The sequence below is a fragment of the Malaclemys terrapin genome, chromosome 6 (assembly GCF_027887155.1).
Source record: "Malaclemys terrapin pileata isolate rMalTer1 chromosome 6, rMalTer1.hap1, whole genome shotgun sequence".
In the NCBI taxonomy this organism is placed as follows: Eukaryota; Metazoa; Chordata; order Testudines; family Emydidae; genus Malaclemys; species Malaclemys terrapin.
In genome coordinates this window covers 32,742,415-32,769,813 of record NC_071510.1, presented here as the reverse complement: position 1 = coordinate 32,769,813, position 27,399 = coordinate 32,742,415, and the positions used below count along the sequence as shown (strand labels likewise).

The following is a 27,399-nucleotide window of genomic DNA, read 5'->3' as shown; positions in this document are numbered from 1 at the left end:
TACTTGATTAAGAATATGAACATGGATCTTACTTTTAAACCTTTGCTATGTAATATAGATATTTTAACATAAATTACATTTCATGTTTTGTGCTTGCTCTATTTCTTCTTGAATTTTCTGCAGCTTCCATTAATAACCAACATTCAGTTAAAAACTGAAAATATTTAATTAGATCAGCTCCTTCTGCTGATTATAAATAAGCAGCTATTACCTAGAATTCACACTGGTTAAGTCTTAAAAATGTCTAATATCCTACTGGATACTTTACTCAACCGTATCCTTAATGTTCTACCTGAACTAACAAGATATCTCCCTTGTATTCTTGTGGAAACTGTAAACTGAAGTCTGCCAGTCCATCTATGTGTCTGCTTGCTTTGGTAGAAAAGTCAACATTACACATATTTTACTTCATTAGTTCATATTATTTAATCCATGTAGGAAGCAGGAGAGGAAGAAAGCAGACTAGTTTAAATGCTGTCTTCTGCCTCTATATCATCATCACTGAACGGGTCACGTAGTGGGGAAAATATAGGTTCGATTCTTCCATCTGGTGCATGGTACACCTGACCAAATAAATGCAAGTTACACCAAAAATTATGCTAATTTATGAGCAAGGGGATAGGGAACATAATAAGGTTGTACATATATCCTGATCATTTTAAGAAAACTGCAGAAAATGCTGCCATGACCTTCCAAAACGTGGTGTGGTTCGAGCCATTAGTCTTGTTATAATTCATTATATCTTACAGGTAGAACAGGATAAAAAAAAATTGATCAAAACTAGGAACTCAGTTTTTAACAATTTCCACCCCCACATCCATTTTCCTACTAGCTGTTCACCTGGGATACAGAACAGCATTCACATTATCCACTCATCTAAGAATTCTTGCTGCCTGTCTACCCATTTCTGCTGATAGCTCCAACTGCCACCATCACGCATCTGTGCTATGCACAACAGTGATATTTCATATTGAGAAGATTGCTGGTTACCACAGCAATCTGTTGAGTCTTCTGGGGCTGTAAATGATTGTGCTTTTCCACATTTAAGAAAATATTGCTTGCACTTCCTGATGCAAAACCCCTATTCTCACTGAAACTGACCTACCAGCGACTGATTGTTGTTCACGTTGCAGGTTCATGTGGATTCAATGGGAGAATAGGATGCAATTTATACTTTTGTAGTACATTTTTGGAGCACCTTTTTCCATGCTTTTTATTTTAAACACACATCAATGGAAAATGAAGTCAAATACACTTTAATTATAAAAGAAACTGCATTGAATGTTTAGATTCTCAATCCAAACCAATCTCTCCTCCCTTCTCTTCACAAATGATATGCAGTTCTGGGGCCTGATCCAGCACATGAGATGAATTCCCAGTGACCTCAGTGGGAGCTATGTGTGGGGAGGGCAGACAGGATGGCCCCTTCTGTTTAATAAAGAAGATTCAGTGAACATGTCACTGTATACCATGTTACAGTGTGAATATTTACGTGTAAGCCAGATGTGTTATATACCTTGATGGTAATTACATATTAAGCCTGCAGGTCCAAGACAGAACTGCTCAGAACTGCTGTATGCAAGCTCACTTGGTGAAGTTTAAAATATCCCCATTACCTATGGAATACGGACTAATCTTTTACAGAAAGTACATGGAATACTAAAATTGCCACAACTATGTATTAATGGGGATCACCAAAATCTGATAATATACCTAATCTGGTTTAGGGAAGGACAAAGGGTACTTTAATAGGTGTACTGAGGATTCTGGCTGATGTTAAAGGAATATGTTACAAAGCGCATTATATGAGACAGCTATAGAATGGGGGGGGGGGGGGAGAAAGAGGCGCAGATGGAACGATTTCAAGGAAAATGGAACAAAGTGATCTTCACCAGCAACTACTCTCTAGAAGGTCCCTATCTCGAATATTCAACTACTCTTCCTTTCCACCATCACTAACTCCCTCCAGAATCTCACGTGTATTGATCATTCTGACTTCTCAGCTTTCTCCTCCTGTATGAGTGTTCTTCCCCTCATAGATTCCAGAGTTTCTATTTATAACCTTACTCCTACATGGAGTTTCTTTGAAGAAATTGTCTGCCTTCAATATATGATTCTCCTCTTCAGTACTGCTCTCCCAAAATCTCTCCCATGCTAAGAAACTATTCTTCTCCTTCCTTAATGGGACACCTACGACTTTCACCATCACCACCCCTTCTCTACTTTGGCTTCTCCTCTTCAACTCGCTACTCCATCGCCTTCCATTTCCTCAAGATTTCGCTATTTCAAAACAAAAATCAACACCATCCAACACAAACTCTTCTTCAGCACCTCTCTCCTCCCCTTCTCCTGTTACCTCTTTTCATAGGCTCATCCTCCTTTATTGATGGAGCCTCTCTCCTGTCTTCCTCCAACCTCACACCATCTAGGGTTTCATTCCATGCTCATCACCACTGTATCCGAGTGCCTATCCTCTCAACCAATACCCCACCCCAATGTCTAGCTCCCTTTAGTATTTTCTTCTGTTTTTTCCCCCCAAGTGAATGGCCATACTGTACCACATTTTATTTCTTATCCTAATCTTCTCTTCCTCCGCAAGCACTTTCCTCTCTACATTTTTGTTTCTGCCTTCCTAAAATCCCTCTCTTCTCTCCATCTGGCTTGTCCAACTTCCATCATCTCCTGTCTCCTCTTCAGCTTCCTGAAACCTGGCTTTCATCCTCTCCTCATCAGTGAAACTGCTTTCACTAATGACATTTTACCAAGTTACTGTAAATAATTCAGGTACCATGTTAATAATGCACAGCAAAGGAAGAAATAAATTAAGAGGTACAGGAAAAGAAAAGAGAAATTTTCAGCAGAGATCTGAAATGAGATTGAGAGGTACAATAAGTTTTCTGTACTAGGTGATCTTCAGAGAAAAAGACTCATATGCCAGTAGTAGTGCAATTGTCTGATGAGGAGAGGGGAGCCTGGTGCTAAATAAACAGAGAGGGGAATAGAAAACAGAGGTTTATGAGGTGGCCTGGAGTAAATCCATAGAGGAAGATCTTAAAACCATTTTTAAACTAGATAAATGAATGGGGAGGAAGTGTAAATTTAAAAAATGGAGGATGGTTATGCTTCATTATACTTGTGATAAGACAGACAAGCGGTGTTGTGTGTTCACCTTGAAGATTTCCTACTTTTAAGACAGTACTTTTCTCAAATAGTATACATACTTGTACTGATGCAAGTATGGAACGATTAGTGTTAATACAAGATGAGGCAACACTGCCTAGTCAATGCAATGGTGAGAACTTTGTATGGATCTATTGTGATTCTACCTTTGAAAGGATGCTGATGAAATTGCAACACGGTATGTGGACTGTTTTTCATAGTGCATGGGTTTTGCAGCCTCTTTGTCCTAACTTTCAGCAAATTTCTTTGATCCATTCTGTTCCGAAGGCAGGATGGCCTTAAACCAGTTGATCCAGCAACTTTTCAATGTTCTCATTACAAAGACAGCTGCATTTTTCCAGTCACACAGTGGAACCTGAGAGCTGTGTTTGTGGGAGCAGAGTGCTGAAGAAAATATAGATTTATATTCATCCCCAAATAAAACAGGAATAAGAGCTCTCTGTAACATCAGTCAATTCCAGCTCTGGATAATAGGAAGCTAGACACATTTCCTTCACTTTTGCAATTAGCAAGAATATTACACATAGCAACAATGTGATTTATGATGTTTCTGAGCTTGAGGTCCATTATTTCCATGCACATATGAAGAATTATTTAAATGCTACATCTTTCTCACACAGATGCTTTGTGGGGAAATCTGTGATTTCACTTTAGGATTTCTTCTGAGGAAATGGCCATGCTGTGTCACATGTGAACTCGTGACATGTGACAGAAGATGATTTAATCTCTTTGAGTCAGCTGGTTTGTTTGGAAAACAGACTTTGCTCCAGAAACTTTAAAAGGCTTAATCAAGATTACTCTTTTTAGGAGGGAGGAAGGTCTGCTTGAGTCCCCCAATCACAATCCTAGGATCCTTACTCCAATACCATTGAATGCTTCTGGGGGAGAGCATATCCCAACCTGCAAGTCATGCTTTTCTTCCTCTGGTCCACTTTTGGCCCATTTAGTCTATATGTGGGTGCTGGACAACCACTCTCCTGTAACTTGAATCTATGGTGGGAAAGCAACTGTTGTAACTTCTCTCACTTGCCCTCCAAAACACTTGTTGATAGTGTAAGCCCTAGCCTCTGCCTCTATACAGTCCTGAAGCTTCTGTTTCTCCTATCAGCAACCACATGTTCTTAGCCTGGGGAGAGATGTTCTATAATCTCTTATGTTGTCCTTGTGCTCTATGATCCCTTGTGCGGTCATTAAACCCCCCCCCCGCCCCCCACAGAGAGGCATTCCCAAACCATAGTTCAAGGACTTGAAGTGCAACAGCCGTTGTAAGATCATTGGGAGAAACCAGACAACATTACTGCAGATAAGCATAACAATAACACTAAGTGAAAATTTAACAATCCACTCTTGAAACAAAGCTCAATCAACTCAGGGGCAGTTTTTAGAAGCTGAGTATGTCACCAGAAAAGTTTGTTCCACCCTAAATCTCTCTCTCAGAATAATTTCTTAGGCACAGCTTCTGCCTACAGGTTATTCCCACCCAAAACAAAACAAAAACATTGCATAGTGCCAAACATTGCAGCCCCTACCACTCCTCCCGAAACGTGTCAGCATAAGAGGGCCTGAAACCTATCCACAAACTCGGAGTGAGTTTCTGGTTCATTAATGACAACCAAATCCAGATTAGTTTTGAATGAATTCAGACGACATTTTTCATGTTTTGTATAACTCTTCTCCCTTCTTATAAGGCTTTGCAGGTAAAGCATTTTAAAAGTGTTAAAACTATCTTGTTTTAAAAAATTTTCCCCATGCATACCCTTTTTAAAAAAAAAAAAAAAAAAAAAAAAAAAAAGCACTGTTCATCTTATCTAGTTGTTTTTTGTTTTTTTTTTTAAAAAAAGGCAAATAATGAAGAAAAATCTCTCAGATTTTTAGACATCTTCAATTTTATCTTGTAAAATTATCATTTCACTTGAGTGGTAAAGCTCCCCGCCTCCCCTTTTACTGGTACATGCATCAGGCTAAGGGACATCAATAAGAGTAAAGCAGGATTTCATGGTACCAACTTTTCCACTCAACTTCACTGGGTAGCACTTTATACTGAAAAGTTTATGATTGGCGTATCCTTGGTTTGTGATAGGTGTTTGCTACTGCAAGCTTGAAAATAACCTCTGAGAAGTGTTCCTTGGATGCCAGATCTGAATTTTGAAAAGGTTGACTTTATGTTAAATTACATTGAATAGCACACAACACCTAAAATCTAAACTTTGAAAAACATTAAACTAAATTTTAGTTCACCAACAGATTTCAGTACTGCAATTAAGACAAATCTGACTTTTCAACATACTACTTTATAAAGAAAATGACCTTCCACAAGGAAATATGTAGCAGATCTATTCAGCCTCTATGTTCAACTATCTATTATCACCATGCCATCTGAAGGGGAGCAACCCACAGTTCTGGCATCATTCATTATATGAGTTAATGACAGGCAAAACTCAAAGGGTTTGATGCAAATCAAGAAAGCATGTGTGACAACACCTGCCTTTTATTGGTATATCCATCAGCTTGAAACAACAGTTCAGATTCTTATCCTCAAATTCAAGTCTTTTGATATAACCTCACATTCCCCTGGAAGTTTCTAGGTGAGCCAATTGCCCAAATCCGCACCACAGTTAGCTTCTTCCTTCTTTCCCAGGCTCTAGTCACCACCTTCTGTTGAAGATCTGTGGGGCTTATCAGTTCAATTAGTCATCTTCACTGAATGGGCCTAACACTGTTCTGTCAGCCAGGCTCTCTAATGGGGCCCAGACTGCTAAATGACTTGACACAGTGGAGTTTCTCCCCTCCCTTTCAAACTCCAGAATGTAGAAGATTGAGGTTCACTGATTTTTCAATAAGAAAAGTTTCAGGTTGGTTCAGTTTGAGTTTTAAGTGAAGTTTTAGACCAATTTATCCAAACCAATTTCCCAATACTGTAGCTATTGATATAGCCGCCGAATGCCCACAGTTGTTGTTTCTAGTCAACTTCATCCTTGGACTGATTTCCAAAAGAGAAGCAGCTCTGAACCATGCCCATTTGCACAATCTAATTGCCAGTTGATTCATGCATGTAGTCATGATAATTGCACAAATGAAGCTCACAGCTGTACACATAGTACCCCTTAGCCATGTACTATTATGCATGACTCAGGGTTTCTGCTCTTTTGAAAATCAGGTTCACTATGAGCAATTTGGCTTTCACAGCTCAGAAGAAACTACTGTAAAATTTTGAAATCTCCCCCCTTCCTCCCCCCCGCCCCCTTACATACCTAGAGTAAAGGCCAGGCAGAACTGCAGTCATTTGGGAAAGCACAGGGGCTGCTCCATGCCTATCCTCTCAGGAGCATGGAAAAGATAGGGAGAACATGGTTCTCTCCACCATCCTCTCTCTCCAAACGCACAAGGAAGGGAATGCATAGGTTCTGTGCATCCAGGAGCTGTGGGAGGAAATCCTCTCCAGGTGCTCCCCAAAGGCAAACACAGCCTCCTAGCACCCCCACTGCAGGACTATGTTTGAATCCTTAATGTTCATAAAGTATTTTGAGATCCTTGGATGCTTACTAGTTTCTAGATCAGCATTAAGCATTGTTATTTCTTAATCATTGGTGTGGTCATTAATTAACCCAAAATATTAATTACCAATCATATTAATACAGTTTAACATGCTGTATAAGCAAACCGAGACAGTGCCGTGTCACCTGAAGAAGAACTTTTACTTCAATTGTTTAATTAATTTGTGATGCAAGTTCTATTCTGCTGCATGTCCCCCTTCCTTCCTGTCAGGCAGATGGGTTTTACAGTAATCCCATATTGAGACTAAGTCATCACAGAAAACAACTTCAGCACAGGCAGGCAAAGTTAAATATTTTTAAAATGCAAACAAAATGAATTTTTAAAAACTTCAAAATAGACTTGGACCCATAAGGCCCTTTTCCCAGCCACTGGCAGTTCTTTTAACAAAAGATGCTCTTAAGTTATGCAGCCTTCTCATTTGTCAATTCAGAAATTTCTCTGTCTCCTCTGCTCCATACTCTGTATAATTTAAGGTGACTCACTGTACAGGAAAGTTCACCTTCCATTAAAATGTTTTCTTTAGTAAGCACTCTCCTGCAAGTGCTGTAGTGTAAACATGAGTGGCTACGAATACGAACATTTATTAAATAGAACTGATGAATATTTCAATACCTAAGGGAGAGCAATTCACAGCTCAATCTTTCAGGCCGTTTTAAGTGCAGCACAGGACAATTTCACTACATCTTCCATTAATATTTAATTGCCCATTTTATTCTGTTTACCTTTTTGGTTAATATATAATTTAAAGCCCTTCTACTAAAAAGGATGAAAAAAAAAAAGAGAGAGAGAGAGAGAACAACTGTTAGTCTGCTTTTAACAAATCTCTGGTGAGAGCTTTTGCTTCATTTAAAATTCATTGCAAAGAATTTTTATTTAATATCAGTAATGCAAACCTCAGGTATTAAAGTAAAACTTGGAAGCAAGTGTTGTGTAACATTCCTGATGCTGACTTGGATTTGATTTACGTCAGTTTCTGACTGGCTGCCATTGACAAAGCAGTAAAGCAACCTGTGACGGTGCCAGGTGTGATAACCCAGTGAAGGAAAGTCCTTGTAACCTGACTGGACAAAAAAAATTGCTGTGGCAGAAAGCTGGCCACACAGCAGTAAGTGATGTTTTTATAGTCCTCTCTACATAGATTTTACTGGCTAGGGAAAAGGTATTATATGAAGCAGAATGAAACAACATTCCAATAGGGAACACTCTCATCGTTATAGAAGTGGAGACTGTGATTGCTAAATACTTCTCTTCCCTTTGGTGCATATCTGTAGAAACCTATTGGATTAGTAGACATACAGCCCTGCTAATGTCTGGGATTATTTCTTACCTAATCTGATCAATATATTTTGCAGGTACTATACATAGGGTTTTAAAGCAATGCTCATGGGAGTGGGATACCTGATCTGCACTTGTCAGTCATCAGGATTTCACAACATATCATAGAGAAGTTCAATAGAAGACAATGGTGATAAAAATTAGCAGGACCTGTCAATTAAAGTGCCCAGAACAATGCTGGTGAATAGCAGTACTCTCAGTATTCACTGTAGTTTGGTAAGTAATTGGCAGAACATACCTAAATAATGCAGTTGGACAAGACTTGAAATGCCTATTACACACACACACACACAGTGTAATGGTTTATTGCATCCAGTTCTTCTAGAGTTCACAGATTTGATCAGACCATCAATAGGCAGAGTAAGCTGTGCACTCCTGATATTCTTTGACACACACAATGCAGGACAGACAATGACAAACTAATGGACTAGCAGCTGCCAGGCTCCCTTTTCACGCCTCCTGACAGGCATGAGGAAGGAGCGGGATAAGATATTGGATTGTGTGGAATTCCAGACACACGGTTTAATGATGATACAATGTCCTGCCACTGCAATGTGATGCTAGCATTAGAGCACTGCGTCAATGTGTGATGGATTATTTGGAATCATGGCATCTCATAGTCGGGATATCACTCTGCAATTATTTTGTTATTCTCTGCAGGGCTGTACAGTTAAGCAAAACTAACTTAAAATAATAAGAAAGAGGGGTGTTGTCCAAGACTGTGATTTTTTTTCCATGTTTGCTAATTTGTCAGTTATTTAAAACTAACAGTGGATAATCAGAAAAGACAGCACCTAAGGTCTAATTGCCACTTTGGTAGTTTTATGGCAATGCATTGAGAGATGTAAAAGCTAAATATTCCTGTCCTTGTTCTAAGTTCAGGTTAGGTTTGAATTTTGAAAGTTGTTGGAGGGGAAGTACAACAAGACCATGGTCATGTGGTGCTTTTTGGTGATGTTTTAACCAACGATACTTATTTACACAAATCACTTTCATGTGACAGCAAATTTGACAACATTGAGGGGAAAAAATACTTTCAGCTAAAAAGCCAGACCCCAAAAATTACTCTCAGCTCCATTCCCTATTCTCCAGATCTCTCTGGAGCTTTTAGGGTCATCTTTCCCATACGCCTCCAAGTATGGAGCACTGATAGAATTTTGTCATGCATTTGCACCAATCTTATTTACATATTAGAAACCTTTTTGAAAATGAAAAAAAAAAAATTACATGTGAAGGAATTAAATTCTGTAGCTGACATTTTTTATTTCTTTCAATTTTCTTTCACTATCATTATATGATGGCAACATTTTATTTAAAAACATCATTGAGCAAACTAAGGTATGATTCAGCACAACACATAAGCACACGCATAACTCAATGGAACTACTTGTTCCATTGACTGCAATAGCTTAAATGGAAACACAGACATAAGTGTTTGTAGGGATGGAATCTAATGTGTTACATTCGAGGTAAAATGAGAAGATATAAGCATATTTATACATTCAGAGAGAGAGAGAGAGAGAGAGAGAAAAGACAGACAGAGACAGACAAAAACACCAAATATTATGGAAAGGCAATATCAATTCTAATCAAGCCTGCTTTCTCTTTTTAAAAAGGAAAAAAAATATGAGTAACTAAACCAGAAAATGAACGTGGGCAAAATAGCAGAGCTACAATTCTTGAAAGTGAAGATTTGCTGCCTGGACAGACCATCTGCCTAGAATACAGTTAGTATATTCAAGAATGTTGCATGCCATTTTTCTGCCCTTGAATCAAATTCCTATGTTAGTAGGAGAAGGCTAACAATTATACAAGTACTTATCAGTTTGATAAGAATAGGACACGTGCAGAAAGTCTCCACAAGTTTAGCCACAGCCAGGATCGTCAATACAGAACGAAAGGAAGTTTACATTATCTTGTTTGACTGAAACTTTGAACTGTCAGTGAAATTTTGTAGTATCTATTCTCAAAAAAAAAAAAAAAAAAAACTAAAAAAAAAAAAGAAAACCACACCTTCTTTATACAATGCTGGTCATGGTTTAAAGGAGGAATGGGAGGGAGCAACAGCCTCTGCTAAAAGCAAAACAAAAATCATCTCTCACTGACCTCAGTGAGAGTTACTCTATATCCTCAGTGCTCCCATACAACAACCCTCCAATCAGGCACGAGAGCAGGAAACAGTTTCCCTGTACCCCAGTGACAATCCTAACCTCACAGCTTCATTTCTTTCTCTGTATGATTGATAGGCAGCAACGTACTTGCCCAGGCCTCCTCCCTCTCCAGTGCTGCCATCTTCCATGATTTGCAGGAAAATAACGTGATCATCAGTGGCTTCTACCTTTGCTCCCCTATGGACTTGATGCACAGAACCTGGTTCTGCTTGGTGATTATGCATAATGTGCAAGTTCCATTTTGCCTACTGACTTATTTAAGCCACGAATGCTGATCACATCTTCCAAGGCTCTAAAGTATGCAAAGCATATGAATGTGAAATATGATCTCATGCAGATAATCCTTAAACGGTCATTGCCGAGGGTGAAAGCAATGCATTTTCTAGGAGCAGAAATTACACAATTCTACTTTTTTTGAATGAGCCAAATCTAGTTTCTTCACCTACCCAAGCAGAGCTATACATTATTGTTTTCCTACATGGTGTCAGACATTAGAATGTATTTGGTTAGTTACAGTCTCAGCTTGGTCATTCTTTGCATATCTTATTTCCACCCAGTCTCTTTCTGGGAACTGATGCAATTTCATCACAACTCACATGTCTTCCAATTAGTGGTCAGGTACTATCGTAGCTAGTATCAGAATCCTCCATCCAATGCCTGGAGATGGTATGTGCATGCTAAATGTTCAGCTTGAATTAAGATCCTCATGGGCTCTAGGAAACAGCTCTACAGATGAGCTAAAAGTTATCCTATTCTAGGTTTCGCTTTCTAGGTTTCTTTCAACCCCAGATACATGTTGCATGTTATGGGATACTTTATGACTTTGTGCCATGCAGGTCAGGGTCCAAGTTTCAGTAAGCGGAGACAGAGATTGGGTGAAAACCATTAGTCCATAGTTTATTAAACAGTAATAATATCTGCAGTCTAAACCCTCTCACACCTTTTTTGGTGCAATGCAAGTTTATAAAACATGTCTGCTAAAATTTTTCCAGTCTCTATTCCAATTTCTTTTAATTCTCTTTAATGTTTTTTCCCCTTTTCTTCTTTTTATGGCGGGGGGGAGAGGGGAAAGAGGGGCTGGCAACTTATCCATTTAACTATATTTTATTCATGCCTCTAGTTCTACTATTATCTACACACTTTCCAGTTCTTTTCCACTCACTCCTAGAAATCTGATCCACAAGTGGGACAAATGTCTGCCCTTTAACCGTTGTAAAGATAGCTGTAAGTAATTGTTTGTCTCTGCTCTTTCCTTTTCTCTTGTCTCTGATTTCCCTGTCATTACTGTTAGTGAAATCATCTGATTTTACTGTCTGCTAGACATACTGTACTTCTAAAGCCTTTAACTTTTAGTGTTGGTACTCTACTTTATTCAAGACTCTTCTGGGCTTGAGACATTAATATTTTATTAAATGCTTGTAATTCTTTAGAATCCATCTGGTCCCACCCATGCACAAAGTTATGAGTTATTGTTTGTAAGCACAGCAATAGTGGTTTAATATGAGAGAATCAGTTGACTCAGTCCTTCCATTTAACATAACCTCAGCAGCTATTAAACTTTCTGATGCTCAGTGTTTTGCTCCTAGACAACTGACTTAAGCTCACAAGCCTCATGCATCTTGTCTTTCCCACTGTTTTCTTGTTTGGCAGGAGGAGTATGCTGGCTGCATGCCACCCATCAGAAAATACATTTACAATAACATGAGTTCAGGTGCCAGCATTCTGTTGCCATTTGAGGTGTCTAACCTACATGAGGAGTGGGGAGAGGGATTCATTTTCCTTTATTTCATGAGGAGAGGGATACCTTTCATTTCCCATTAAACATATACAGTACAAAAAAGAGCAAGAACTATTGTATATAAGATGTAAAACACCTTACCTGATCTTCAGCAGCAACATGGGAAGAAGTTTCACTGGCACATCAGGAGTCAGGAGAAAGCTTGACTTGATTTTATCATGTCAAAGAACTACCTCCACTTTGTCAGATCTTGTTAAGTGGTCCTGATGTTGTTCACACTGGATGTCCAAAGAGCTCTGCTTGGTAGCACAGCATATTCTTGGCACATTCTAAAAGATAAGTAAAACATATACAAAGAACTTCAGGTGCAGAAGAGGATTAAAACCAGAAATGGTTCAAACCCAAATGCCAGTACTTTGAGAAAAGCTGGATCGGCAAACCTTTTGTAGCTTACAATAGGGACAACCCTGGTTTAGTGTAAGAGAGAAAGGGGAAGGGAATGCAAACATAAATGGAAAGTAGAATTTCCAGTATACAAATCACTATAATAGTGTAGTTTTCTTGAACATAAGAGAGTTCACACACATGCTTGATATTGAGTCTAATGATAGTTAGAAAAATTATTCCTGCTAGAATCTGAGTTATATCACAAAGGTACATATCATTTCAGTAAGAGCCATAGATTTTCTGACCAGATGGGACCATTATCATCATGTAGTCTGACCATCTGCATGACACAAGCCATAGCATTCCTGAATCTAGCCCAATAACTTGTGTAGGAACCAAAGCTCATCTTTTAGAAAAAAAGATCACCTCTTGATTTAAAGATTCTAACTGATAATCTGTTCCAAAAGTTAATTACAATGACTCTTTAAAATGTCTTATTTCCAGTTTGACTTTTGCTGACTTCAGTTTCCAGCTGGATCTTATCTTAGGTCATTGCCTGCTAGATTAGAGAGACCTGGGCTATCTTTTCCTTATGTAGATAATTATACTGTGGTGTAAGGTTAAAAGGCAATCACGATTAAGTCATCACACAACATTAAATAACCTAAACTCTTTTAGTCACTCATTGTAAGGCATGTATTCCAGATCACTTATTCTTGTAGCTCTTCTCTGTACCCTCTACAATTTTTCAACATTCTTTTTAAAATGACACCAGTACTGGACACAGTATTCCAGAAGTGGTCTCTCCAATTCCCTGTACAGAGGAAACATCACCTCCGTACTCGTTATGGCTATGTTTATTCGTTCAAGGATCACATTAGCCCCTTTACAACAGTATCAAACTAGGAATGCACAGTCAGATGAGAATTATTAACAAGACCTTTTCAGCATAGTTGTATTCCAGGATACAGGCCACCCCATTCGACCAAGCCACCACCCTGTAAATATTGCTCACATTGTTCCTAGATGCATGACCTTAAATTCTATTGCAGGTGTGCCTATATCTGATCTTTGTGAGAAACATGACTGGGTAAGTCTCTGTTTATATTATAGTTACAAAGGGGATCAAATCAACTTTTTTTTGAGTCCCTGGTTGCAAGCTTCACTCTGGGGATGCCACTGCCTCTGCATGACAAGCCACACACACTGGAAGAGCTGGTTCTACAGCTCAAGGAAACAACTGCCTCTACCACATGAGCTAAAATACAACTTCTATTAATTCTCAGATCTAGCAGGATCATTATGTTCTTTATAAGCTGCAACCAGCCAAGAGAAAGGAAAATACTCACAAATACATACAGTGTAAGACCCTGCTTCTATTGACTTCAATGGGAATAAACAAACCCTAACTGAAATCAGTAGGAGCAGGATGTATCCAAATGTTATCCACAACAACAACCAATAACAACAAACCCATTAATCTAGTATAGGCTAGTTTCTTCAATTATAAACAACTGGTGAGCTGTAAAATAAACTGAACTATATGGAAAGTTCATAAAAGGAACAGAGAGTCACAAACCACAATGGTACTAGATTGGGACACAACATTCATTATACAAAAGTCAAAATTCCAAGTCAGAGTAATTTTTAATTAATTTCAACTCAGAACTGTGCTTACAGAAATATTTCCTGGCAATTTTCAGACCAAATTAATTTTCCAGTCCAAAGCTACAAAAGGAAGAGAACTTTAGAGAAAAAGCTCTTTGTAATCTCCCTATGACTAAGAATGACTAATGCTTCTCAGTAATACTGAGGCTTGTTTGACTTTATAAAATTGGAACATAGATCTTAGGGCTGTGCTTACTTTTAAGGAAATTGTTTTTGCATCTTTCAATGGTATTAATCGCAGATCAGGGCACTTTATGCTGCTGTATGTAGCACATTTTCTACTGTCCGTATCCATTATTTGGAGAGAAACACTAGACTTTTATTAATTAACAGCTGAAAAAATTCTCCAGATTCATACTCACTTGTAGGGCAGTTTCCACTAGAGAAAGAACCTGACTCTGCAATTTCCACACCAACACCTAAAGACATTGGCTTTCTTAACAGGAAAAGGAAGACTGCCTATTTAGGCTTGGTAAAAGGAGGAGCGCCACCTCTGTAAAATCCAGCATCCCCTCCTAATTGGGAAATTGTAACAGCTTGGTGATTAATCTCAGCCAATGTTGCAGTGAGCCTAAAGAGTTGGGGCTTCCTTATAGTGTGTTTTTAGTCCCATGAATCTAGACCGTCCCATAGGAAATACCTGCATATAGTGTTTGTGGGAGTTTAATATCATCCATGTTTTTATGTTTTAATTTCTGCCCTATCACTCTTTATCTAAATAAAGTGTTCATTGTATTTCCCTGTATACCACATTACTGGCACAAACATGCTGCACTAATCTCATCTATACAGCCAAGAGAAAGAGTGAAACAAACTACAGAGAAATTCAGAGGTTGCCGTTTACCTTTTATTTATTCAAGATAATTTTTTTTAATAAAAAAGCATTTTGTTTGCATGCTACTGGAATGATCGTTTGCAGTAGAAGTGGCCATGCAGCAAATACATCCTTGGACTGACTCAGGAAGTCTCTGATGCATCATCTTTCACCAATTAGGAATAAAGATACTTTTTAACTGTTTGTTCCAAATATTCCACTTTGGCTGAGATCTAAATACTGAGCTGTGAACAGCAGTGCTGGCTGCCTATGATTTCTGACATAAAATGTCTGGTGATAACAGTAATTGAGTTAGTCCCCTTTATCTTAGGCATGTGATAAAATATAATTAACACTGTGCATATTCTTCCTCTGGGTTTGTGAGTGGGCTGGGGCAGCAAGAGGCACCACATGTCTCTTATTTGAACTGAATCCTGGGGAAAAGAAGGTACAATTAATGCAGATATTAATGTTTCCTAATAAGTTGATAATTAGAAGTGTGTCTCTTATTATTAAATATACACACTCCTATGAACATAAATGTGCAGGATTTGATTTTTCTTCTATACAGCTGAGAGTCCTGACCTTCCAATATTTATTTTTCATGCCAAACAGAAGTCAAAGCATGTTGTTCTGTTTTTAAAGAAATCCACAATAAGCACTTCACCCAAATCTAGAGAATAATGAAATTATGCTATTATTGTAGCCATCTGTCTCTTCACATCAGTCTTTTATGATTTTTATAGTCCGGTTTCAAGGCTCCATAAGAAATTATATTAGTTAACATTAATAACAGCATTTAATTTAATGATTTAAGTCTCAATTTTGAATTAGCTTAAACCCAGTGGAGATTCATGTGTTTGTATGTATGTGTGTGTGTGTGTTGGGGGGGGGAAGGGGGCAGTATTACCTGGAAAGTTATTTATTGTGTTCTGCTTGATTGGCTATTAAAGGAGGGGATGATGTGTTCCTCTGCATCTGTTGTATACTGTGTTTGCTGTTTGCCACCCTGACAGACAGGAAAGCTACAGCCGGTGCTAATTTGAGTAACATCTAACGCCTGGCCTGACAAGGTAAATTCAAATTATGAAGCGATCCCTTCACATACAGAGACCTTGTTAGTTAGATTAGTGGGAGATTGGCTCAGTGTGACAGCTTGTTTGCTAAATGTGAGCTATCTACATTCCCAATGCAGTCAGTCTATATATTCATTTAAAGAAAAAAAAATAAAGATGCCATTTTTCTTATTTGTCACAGAGTTCATGTAATATTCCTTCTCAGTTTTCTTCATTGTTGACTTCTTAAGGAAATAGCAGCAAGTGTGTACCTTGGAGCGAGACAGCTAATTTTGTTATGGATGAACATAGTGTTGTGACAAAACAGTGGCACAGCTGTCATAACAGCTGTCACACATTAATCATGACAGTGACAAATAGCATAATTACTTTATCTGGAATTCCTAGCATGCACACTCAGTATGCACCACTACAGTGTAAGCATATCAAGCGTGGTTTAATTAAAAGACATCAATACAGGTTAGTTAGACATGGGCTAGGAGACACTGATACAAAATGAAAATAAAATTTATAGTTTCCTTTTTAGGGACACCGGAAGACCAATTACTTAGCCAACAAGGTAATTTGAATCTGTTTTTCCTAATCAGCCCTTCTTGATACGTATGCTGTGTGGTAAATTGAGCTACTTGTACAGTTATGTTTCTGACCAAATCTCAGCAATGCACCATTCAATGGCTATTCCTCCTTTCCAGCTGTTTTGTATGTTCACATTTGTCCCACATCCTCTGGGTACATAATAAGGGCTGGTCTTCACTACCCGCCTGGATTGGCGGTAGAAAATTGATCTCTTGGGGATCGATTTATCGTGTCTCATCAGGACGCGATAATCAATCCCCAAATTGACGCGCGTATTCCACCAGCCCAGGTAGGAGTAAGCGCCGTCAACGGGGGAGCCGCTGCGGTCGATTTGCCGCCGTCCTCACAGCGGGGTAAGTCGGATCAGATACGTCGAATTCAGCTACACTATTCCCGTAGCTGAATTTGCGTATCTGAAATCGATCCCCCCCCCATAGCGTAGACATAGCCTAAGATTCTGAAGCATAAATAATGAGTTCCATTGTATATGTGGTAAAATTTTTATTTCCCACACATTTACATAGAGAGAGAGTCATGCCATGAAATTTGCACTCTGATCTGGATCTGCACATGACAAAGTTTGGGTAGTACATACCAGGGGCTCATTATAAAGACAGTCTAACTCATTCCCCTGGTGTCAGATGTCACTTAGGGTCCAAACAAGGTTCCCCGTTTCATTCACAAAAAGAGAAGCTGAATGCAAGTTAGGTTGAACAAATGGAACTTTATTAAACCCTGTGCACTTCTCTGTCCGTGTGGCTGTCTACTCCTTCTCTATTTCCCTGGTATCTCGTCAATAACAGTCCTTCCAGGAAACATGGTCCCTCTAACTCCAGTTCCAGTGATCATAATACTCTCCCATCTTTGTCGATCCTGGGCCTTTCTTTGTATTTTCTCTATGTTGTTAAGTCCCATAAATTTTTCCCTCTCTGAGTAGTGTTTGATGGAGGAGTTCTTTCATTTAATGATAGTGGCTATCAGAGGGTGCTGATTTCAAACAACCCAAAGTCCAGGAGTGTTTGGAACTGAGGTTTATTTCAGGCTTATAACTAGTTCCATGTTTCTCTACTTCAGCATCATTTTACAGGTCTAGAGTTGCATTAAGCTTTGTTGTGGCTACTGTGTTTGGATTTAGTTTAAGTTTAACATCACTGTGTTGTTGCTAAGGCTCAGTGTAGGCAGCCAATGCCATTGGTATTTACCATCTCCCAGTATTTTTACTTTTTGCTCCAAATTTGTTAAGCTCCGTGAGTCACTGAATTCACTTCCTGAATTTCTAGGAGCAGTTCATGAATTGTACTGAAGCAGAGTTAATGAAATATTAATGAATCAATTTCCATAGACATGGACTCATTATCTCACTGGATGCCATTGGAAAACACAGTCCTGCAGGCAGTGTCCTTCCACCTGCCTGCAAGATGATTTGATTTTCTTCTATTATTAATTTTTTAAAAGCCCACACTCAGGGGCTTCTTGATAACTTTGGACCAGCAGTTTTCCACCAGATAAAATTAAGGGAGACTATTGTAATACCTTTTGCTGTACCTCATTAATCTGTTGAAAATGATCACCTATAAGCAGGCAAAAAGAGTTAGTCAATGAGGTGCTATGGATCACAGGAAGCAAAAGCCATGCTGAGAAATTTCTAATCCTTTCAAAAAGAAAAATCAACTAATTTTTTAAAAATCGAAATGAGAGTTGTGGGGAAATGACAAAATACTTTACCAATTAACTTCTGGATGGAATTATAATTGATGAATCAAGCACTTGGCATCTGATATAAATTTGTAGGTAAAATTTGTACTGACATGGAGCTGTCATCTGCAAAATATCATGTGAGAACCTGTACTCATTTTGACTTGTCAGTGTTTTTAAAGATAATTTTTACAAATGGTGGGTGAACCTGCCAAGGCTTGCCTTTCAGATCTGCTGCTGACCATAACCTTTGTCCAATACAAAGCCCCAGACTGAACGGCTTGGGCCCGATTCGCCTTTCACTGTATAGCTTCCTCAGTGTACCTCTGCTGACCTTATTGGGGTTACTCTTGAATTCCAATGGTGTAAAATGAGCACACAACCAGTCCCCTTCTCTCAGCATTCCAGGACTAGTGTCCAAGCATGCAGGATTCTTCTAGGCTCACAGCGCAACATGAAAAGTCTATTACATCATGACACAAATAGTAACCCTTCGTCTATCAAAATGAGTTCACAGCAGTCAGGCTGAAGGCAGCAGACTCAAATGCTACTAGTTTAGGCTTCCTTGGATTGGTACTCAAACTATCCACCGAGCCCTGATTTTTAGGATGTTCTATGGCATTTGAAATTGATTGCAATGTGAATTCTATACAATATTTCTTCATTGAATTTCAAAAGCCATGCTTGCTTGCCTAAAATGAGAGCGTTAACATGAAAACACTTTATTCTTTTCTCTCTGTTCATTAGTTACCTCTCAGTAGCACTTTCTCTCCCTAACAATGGGAAGCAGCAGGCTTTTGGTGTAAAAACTAACGACAACCGATTGTATTTATCTCCTTGACTAAGAGGTTTTATTATTTATCTTCCCTATTGCAGTGCCCATGTGGCAGTGCTGATATTGAGCAGCTGGACAGATTGCACCCTGGAGCCACATCTGCAGCTATATAGATCAACATCACTTTCATTGCCTCAGAGCTGAAGAAGTTTATCTTCTGTCAGCAAGATTTAGTACCTACTTCATGAATTGTTAAGGGTCCCCCCTTCCTTATTTGGTTTTCAAACTGCATTAGTGTAATCTGGTACTGATTGTTAACACCTGATTAGTTAAGCTTTTGTTTACCTTTTTTCTAATTAATAGGGACTTCCACTGGGGTTTGTGAAGATGGATCTTGAACGGTAAGGTGAATACACAGAGGTAGTTCATGGAAGTTAGAAAAAGACAGTAAAAGATCACAGGCTATAAAACATCACAGTAAGATTCAGAGATTCCAAGGTCAGAAGAAACCATTGTGATAATCTAGTAAAAAACGTCTGGATGCATTATTCCATGGATTATATGAATTTCTCAGTATTGGATTGGACCAGCTGGTAATTATTTAAATTAGGTCTTCACTAAAGAACTGAGTAGACCAAATCCAAAATAATTTGGCTCCCATATTCAACAGGAAAAATTTGTCTCCTGAAGCTATGTCTTATCACATCCCACAGAGAAGCTGTAACAGCTGACCAGATCTTTTATTAGAGAGACAAGGAGGGTGATGTAATATCTTTTACTGGCCCAGCTTCTGTAGACCAATAAAGAAGAAGAGCTCTGTGTAAGCTCAAAAGCTTGTCCCTCTCATCTTCTCTGTCTAATATCCATGGACCAACAGTGCTACACCACCCCCGCATAGATCTTTTATAGCAATTTACTTAAGGAATGCCAAGTTCTGTAGCAAACCCATGCCCCTTGAGACACTAATAAGCTTCTGATTGGATTTGCTGTTTTTCAGGTAGCAGGACAGTGTCCAGGAAGTTATGTGGGCCAGTGCTTGAAATAATGGCCTAGGAGATAAGATTCTAGTTTCTCACCCCCATTCAGGTGGTAGATTTGGAAGGAGTGACTCAGTCAACCAAGATGAAAGTGTTTAAAGATAGAGCTGGTCCTGAACCAAAAATATGGTTCCAAATCAGCACTAGGGCAAGATCAAATCTGGATCTGAACTTTGCATCTGAGACCCAGCTCTAGTTAATATACAGCAATAGGATGAACCAGTTTAGATAAAGCTAGAACAGGCTTACAACTTTATGGGTCACATTCTTATGGTTGCAGTCATATCAAAGGCGGCAGAATTTGTCCTTCACCTTTTTTTTTTTTTAAGTTTGAAAAAGGTTCAGTTGCAAATTTAAAAGAAATAAAAATCACCTGAGCTACTTCCACTCCTGATTTCAGGAAGGATCAAAACAGCAAATACCAGAAGAATGAGGTTACTCTTGTGCTATTCCAGGCCAGCTCAAGTCAGAAAATGCTGGCACTCTTGTACTACTGCTTACTGTTGCAAGACTTTCAGCCCAGTTTCCAGACCCAAGAAGTTTGGTGTAACATCCAAACTTCTGATGTAAATCTCCAAACTTTTTGATGTAAAGCAGAACCTTGTTGAAGATCTATAGTTTATTTATTTAGTTCAGAAACTAACACCTTCTTTTCCCTCCTCTAACCCCTTTCCTGGTTAAAAAACACCTTATAACCCCCAAAATTGGAAAGGTTTTTCTTTTTTAAGTTCATTCTGTTCTACACATGTCCCTCTTTATGGAAGAGAAAGTTGACTACTTTTGAACACATCAACTTGTGCAATGGCTCAATGTATTAGCATAACAGTCATTTTAAAGCATTTTTTTAAAATCAAATCTCTACTGCAATATGGAATGTATAAGCACATAGGGACTCTGAGCAAAATTTGACCCTCTTTATATATATCTCTCTCATAAAAATCTGCATTACAAGGGTTTATAATAGAATAGAACTGGTAAGAATCAAAGATGTACTTGAACTGCACTGACTGGATCCAGCATGGAACTTTCCCAAAGTTTGCTACTTGCTTATATCCAGAGTGTTGGTTCAGGCTTATTTCTAGTATGAGTAATAGTTGTCATAGTACAAATACTAAATGTAACTGTGGCGTCTGACACCTACAGTGTTAAAATAACCAAGTAATTTACAGTTGGGAATGTTTTCCTTTTTCACTTTCTGCAGTTTCTAAATATTAAAAATCAGACCTTTGCAAATAACCTTTATTCTAAAGTACCATTTTCAGTGGCCTAAGGGCTTTAGTTTTGCTTCATGAGTATTTAACCAGAACATTATTTGAATCATGTTACCAGGATTCACCACTGACTCGTTAAAGCAAAATTAAATAGTCATTTCTGACAACGAGAGACACAAGCAGCACTCCTTTAAACCTTGTGAGAGGAATTATGGCGTACTTTTAATCATGAGTGGCTCATTTCATTCTGGCTATTTCAAGTGCACTACATCTTTCAGAAATTAGAATCAAATATTGTACAACACTGAATTAAAGCAGGGCTATGCTTTGCATGGTGTAGAACCTAGTTAAGTGTAGACTTACTCATCATAATGTGGAGTGAAGTAGCCTACTGATTTTTTTCTTCTTCATCTACATAAATGCAGTACAAGGAATATTACTAATGAAGTGGATGCTGGGTCACCTAGTCACCATATGAAAAGGTTACCACTTTATTTTAAGTATCCCATCAATCATTATGAATTAATGTGGTATTCCATGTGAAAGTACTGATCATAATAAATTCAAGTGCTATTTCATGAAAATGTCAAAATGTACAACCAGAGAACTTTAACAATATAGAAAACCTTAAACATGACCTATTCCCAATCTTTCTGCAGATGACCTGGGTTTTAATGCTTTGTATTAAACACACACTCTGGTCAATATGCTCCCCTTGATGCAAAGGGACTTAGACTGTAAAACCATTTAACCTAAAATTTTATAAGGTGCCTATAAACACAGTAGCCAATCCTTGTACGCCAGGGATCTTGAGTAAAATTTTCAAAAGCACTTAGGAGCTCGGACAAGTGACTAGGAGTAGGATTCACAGATATTTAGGTACCCAGCTCCCATTGAACTCCACCTAAATAACTCTGTGAATCCCGCTCTAGGAGCCTGTCTAATTCCCAAAAGTAACTAAAGCACTCAGAAGCCTAAATTGCATTAAAAGTCAGTGGACTTAAGCATCTAAATCACTTAGGGCCAGATTTTTAAAGGTACTTAGGCAGCAAATGGGATTATCCAGTGGCAGCTAGTGCCTAATACCCATGAAAATCAATGAGTTTTAGGTCCCTAGAAGCTTTTGAAAATCCCACAAGGTGTCTAAATACCTTTAAAAATCTGGCTGCTAGGTGCTTTGAAAATGTTACCCATTGTTTTATTCTTTGTCAGTAAAGTAACATGCACACTAATAGTGAAATAGAAATAATAAGTAGGGCTGTCAAGCGATTAAAAATATTAATCACGATTAATTGCATGATTAAAAAATTAATTGTGATTAATCGCACTGTTAAACAATAGAATATCATTTATTTAAATATTTTTGGTTGTCTTCTACATTTTCAAATATACTGATTTCAATTACAACACAGAATACAAAGTGTACAGTGCTCACTTTATATTTTTTATTACAAATATTTGCACTGTAAAAAACAAAAGAAATAGTACATCAATTCACTTAATAAAGAGATTGCACTACAGTACTTGTATCATGAAAGTTGAACTTACAAATGTAGAATTATGTACAAAAAATAACTGCATTCAAAAATAAAACATGTAAAACTTTAGAGCCTGCAAGTCCACTCAGTTCTACTTCCGCCAATTGCTCAAACAAGTTTGGTTACAATTTGCAGGAGATAATGCTGCCCGATTCTTGTTTACAATGTCACCTGAAAGTGAGAACAGATGTTCGCATGGCACTTTTGTAGCTGGCGTTGCAAGATATTTACGTGCCAGATGCGCTAAAGAGTCATATGTCCTTTCATGCTTAAAACACCATTCTAGAGGACATGCGTCCATGCTGATGACGGGTTCTGCTTGATAACTATCCAAAGCAGAGTGGACCAACGCATGTTCATTTTCATCATCTGAGTCAGATGCCACCAGCAGAAGGTTGATTTTCTTTTTTGGTGGTTCATGTTCTATAGTTTCCGCATCTGAGTGTTGCTCTTTTAAGACATCTGAAAACATGCTCCAAACCTGGTCTCTCTCAGATTTTGGAAGGCACTTCAGATTCTTAAAGCTTGGGTTGAGTGCTGTATCTATCCTTAGAAATCTCACATTGGTCCCTTCTTTGAGTTTTGTCAAATCTGCTGTGAAAGTGTTCTTAAAATGAATATGTGCTGGGTCATCATCTGAGACTGCTATAACATAAAAAATATATGGCAAAATGTGGGTAATTGTGTGAGTTAACTGCGATTAATCAACAGCCCTAATAATAAGTAATGAATAAAATATTCATAATCTTTTTTTTTTAATGGAACAGAAAGGTTTTAGTGTCTGGGAGAAGGCTGGACCTTGAAGTTTGGAAAGGTTATGAGGAAGCCGTCTTCTTTACCCAGAATCACACTGATCAGGAGGCTTCAACATGGTGGCTTCCATGGTAAAGGGACTTAAATATCTCATTATTACATTAGCCAATCTGGTTTCTTAATTGCATTTTGAACGATTTCTTTTATAATGCCTGACAAAAACACACCTGATGTTTGATGGGGGCATGCATCCTTTGGCCTAATCCCCAGAAATACAAACTTGAGAGGGTGTGTCCTTCTATGACAGTAACAGACATACTAGTTTGCTTCATTGCTTAACTGTTATAAAGCATGTTCTAGTGATCATCACATAATAGTATGGTAATACTTTAATAATAGCATGCTTGGCACAATAATAGGTTTACAACATAATAATCCTAATTACAGAGAGAAAAATAGTCCAGTAAAAAATTTGATACAAAAGGATTTTCAGAAAACAGTTTACTGGTCTTCTAGCTGTCTCCCACAGCAGCAAAAAAGAAAAGGTTTGACTTAGAGGCATTAAGAAAAACAAAAATAATGTTTTTAGACTTTGTAGAGTAAGATTGTTCCAGGGAGTTAAGATATGACTAACTGTTCTGGGAAGTTGTTTTGCTGACCATGTTTTGTACCAGGTAATATCACGTCTCGGAGCAGTGCTAGTTATTTAGTAGAAAATGATTTGGTCTCCAAACTAAGAGGAAATGCTAGTCAGTCATAAAAGAAAAAATAACAAAAAAAAAAAGACATCAGACCCCCATCTGAGCTCACTGTATGTAGGTTTTTAAATTTATGTAGAAATCCTCAGTGCTTTTCTCTTTAAAATTGCAAGAATCAATAGTATCCTTTAAATGATTACCAGAATAAAGAATATTTTCCTAAGCCACCCTAATTAAACCTGTGTCAATGTTTACCTGGCACTCAAACTCTGCTGAGCAGGGAATATGTGCTACAGAGGTGACACATTTAATTCACAGGAAAAAATGGAGACACCTAAGTCCAAAATTTCAAAGCATTGAATGCCCCTACATTAGGCCATTATGAATGCTATTACATGGCCTGAGTTTGTGCCCAACAACTGAGTATCAAAGCAAATGTGGTACAAGGGGAAAGAGTGTCTGAAAGAATGGCTGTGTTGGGGCCCTACAGAGTAGCTCTCTGTACGTCACAGAAGAAATTCTTGCAAAGATCCAGGTGTGACAGAAGCAATGAACCAATTTGTGGAGCTATGAAGCAATCTGTAAAGCCAAACACACAGGAGCCATGCTCTATCTGTGATGGTTAATGTGGGCACAACAAGTGCCTACCAGAGAGCTATGTGAAGAAATCACAGATATTAGATCCAGCCTGCCACTTCTCCTGCATGGAAGTGCCATGTGCCATTCATAGGAGGGTTAGTTAATATAACTTCCCTAGAGATGGGATATACCTACAGCAAGTCTTGAGAAAATTCTAATTATCAACTGCCCTTATATTACCCTTAGCGCAGTCTCCTCAGGGAATGAGATTACTTCAGATGGGAGAAGGGGTTCCATTCAAACCATGTACTAGTTGATTGTGAGGCCAGTCACCTTATCACACAAGAGCATGATTTGTACTGCTCCCTCTGATTATCCACACTTGCCCACACAACTTATTTTCTCCTCCCCACAATCCCACACTCATTAAAATGGTTTGCGCAAATAAATAGCTAGTCACAGAAAATAATATTTGTTCTACATGGTGCTATATTGAAAACATTAACTTTTGCAATGAACAATAAAGTTTAAAAGCTTGTATAAAGATAAATTATAACTTTAAAAAAAAGGGTAAGGTGACACAAGGCTAGGCATTTATTCCCGCATATCAGAGCCCTGGTGGATTGCAGTCTGTAGTACAAATAGTGCAACACTAAGGGTACGTCTACACTGCAGTCAGAGGAGTGATTGCAGCATATGTAGACATACCCAAGCTAGCTTTACTCTTGCTAGTTCAGATACTAATAGCAGTGAAGCCACAACAGCAAAGACGGCAGTATGAACTAGTCAGTCAAGTACAAGCCCACCAGGGAGCCTGGATATACATGGTGGTGGCTAGCCCATACTGCCATGGCTTCATTGCTATTTGTACACAAGCTAGTTGGATTAAATCTAGCTCAGGTATGTCTATATGTGCTACAGTCACACCTCCAATTGCAGTGAAGACATATCTTAAGACAGAGCTGGGTACTATATCGTAACACTACATCTTGGAGTGACATTAGGCTGCTTGGTGACAATAATGTTCCCAAATATGACATGTATCCCCTTATCCTCCAAGATCAATGCATTAATAAAAAGAACATAGGATGTCTATTTAAACTATCTAAAATAATGCAGGAATCAACCACGCCACACAGTCCTCTACTGTGTGCTGCACAAGATGATGGAACAGAAAAAACAAACAATCAAGACACTTATTATGTTTAACTTTATATGTATGAATGAAAAGTGTGTGCTGGCAAACAATAATATCCGTTAATAACTGTATATAATTTTACAAGAGTAATATTTAGTACATTAAATGAAGAAATTGAAAAAGATATGAAACTATGAATTCAAAAAGATCCTGCCATCCCATTCCAAACCCTTTGAACAAAAGAGCCTCTTAGAAAAAAGAAATTAATTGAAAAAAAAAAGAACTTTAAAAGAAATTGAAAAGGAAAGGAAATTACTACATGTTACTATAACTGGGGACAGATTGTATCACAGGATTATTAGAATTTGGAGGAAAACATTATTTTTTAAATTGAATTGGATTATTTATTACAGTTCTAAAAAGTATTGAACACAAGAAAGATTCCAAGCAAATATTAGATTAGACCAGGAAATAATGTATATGAGAGAAGTGGCTCTAAGATAAATCTCTATATAAACATTACAAATATTAAATTTTTCTTCAAGTAGCTCAGAGCTGATAAGAATAGCCTTGCATTTTCTAAATAGCTATCAGTGTAGTTCTAGTTGCTACCTAGGTAGAAAAAACATAGCTCAAATTCTGACAGCAAGAAAGCCTGTATTCAACAGGGGAGAGAACCGGGTGGGAATTTTCCTCTCCCATTCTGGCTCCTACCGACACTGACACAGAGACTATTTTACAGGCCTTCCATTAGAGAAGCCACAGAAGCAATGAGATACAATGGCACTCACATATCAATCTCTGCCCTTCTATGGTTCCTTAGAATGGCATTTTACCTAAGACTCTCATACATGTTAATAGAATAGATTTATTTTCATAACTCCCCTGTGAGAGAGGGATGCATTTTATAAATGGGGAGCTGAGGCACAGGTATTGAAGTGAAGTGTTGCAGAACCAGAAACTGAACCAAGGTCTCCTGAGGAATCTAGACCAGTGCCATAATCACAAGGCTATCCTTCCTCTTTCAGTCAGTCTATTTCTACTCTATGCCGGCACTATTTGCTAATTGGGCAGCTGCTGGACAGAATACATGTACATGCTAAAGCTTATTTTGCATAGTATTGCCCATGTTCTCCTCTTTGTTAAAGTCAAAGGTATTGCACTGATGTAATTACTTTAATTTGTGGTTTGGGACCATTCACAATGGATAAATTCTGACCCAATCCGTTTTTACCAAAATTTGAAAAGTATTGCAGCCTTAGAATAGAACATCAGCAAAAATAACAATACTACAAGGATAAGTCTATTAATAATCAAAACTAGGGAAGACAAGAAATCCCAAAAGTTTCAAATAAAATGAGGGAAATGGTTCTTTGGCTAGATCGGTTTGGCATTTTTCAGCACTATTTTTCTGATCATTTAAAAAAAAAATTGACCCAACGTACACATAAGGTCTCTCACATGTATGTAGACTA

The 27,399-nt window shown here is 38.1% G+C and overlaps 1 protein-coding gene across 3 annotated transcripts in view; it reads right to left on the bottom strand.

The window, feature by feature from the left end:
* Positions 1-22,733: 22,733 nt before the first annotated feature.
* The window catches only part of LOC128839433 (uncharacterized), a 65,516-nt gene continuing 60,850 nt past the window's right edge, over positions 22,734-27,399 (bottom strand). For 2 of the 3 annotated variants that reach the window (XR_008445420.1, XM_054032445.1), the window contains exon 2: positions 22,734-23,401. Coding sequence is in view for 2 of the 3 variants with exons in the window: in XM_054032445.1 (XP_053888420.1) it covers positions 22,848-23,401 (554 nt within the window). In the remaining variant the exon portion in view is untranslated. The remainder of the gene's footprint in view (positions 23,402-27,399) is intronic. The other variant, XM_054032444.1, reaches the window with a different exon arrangement.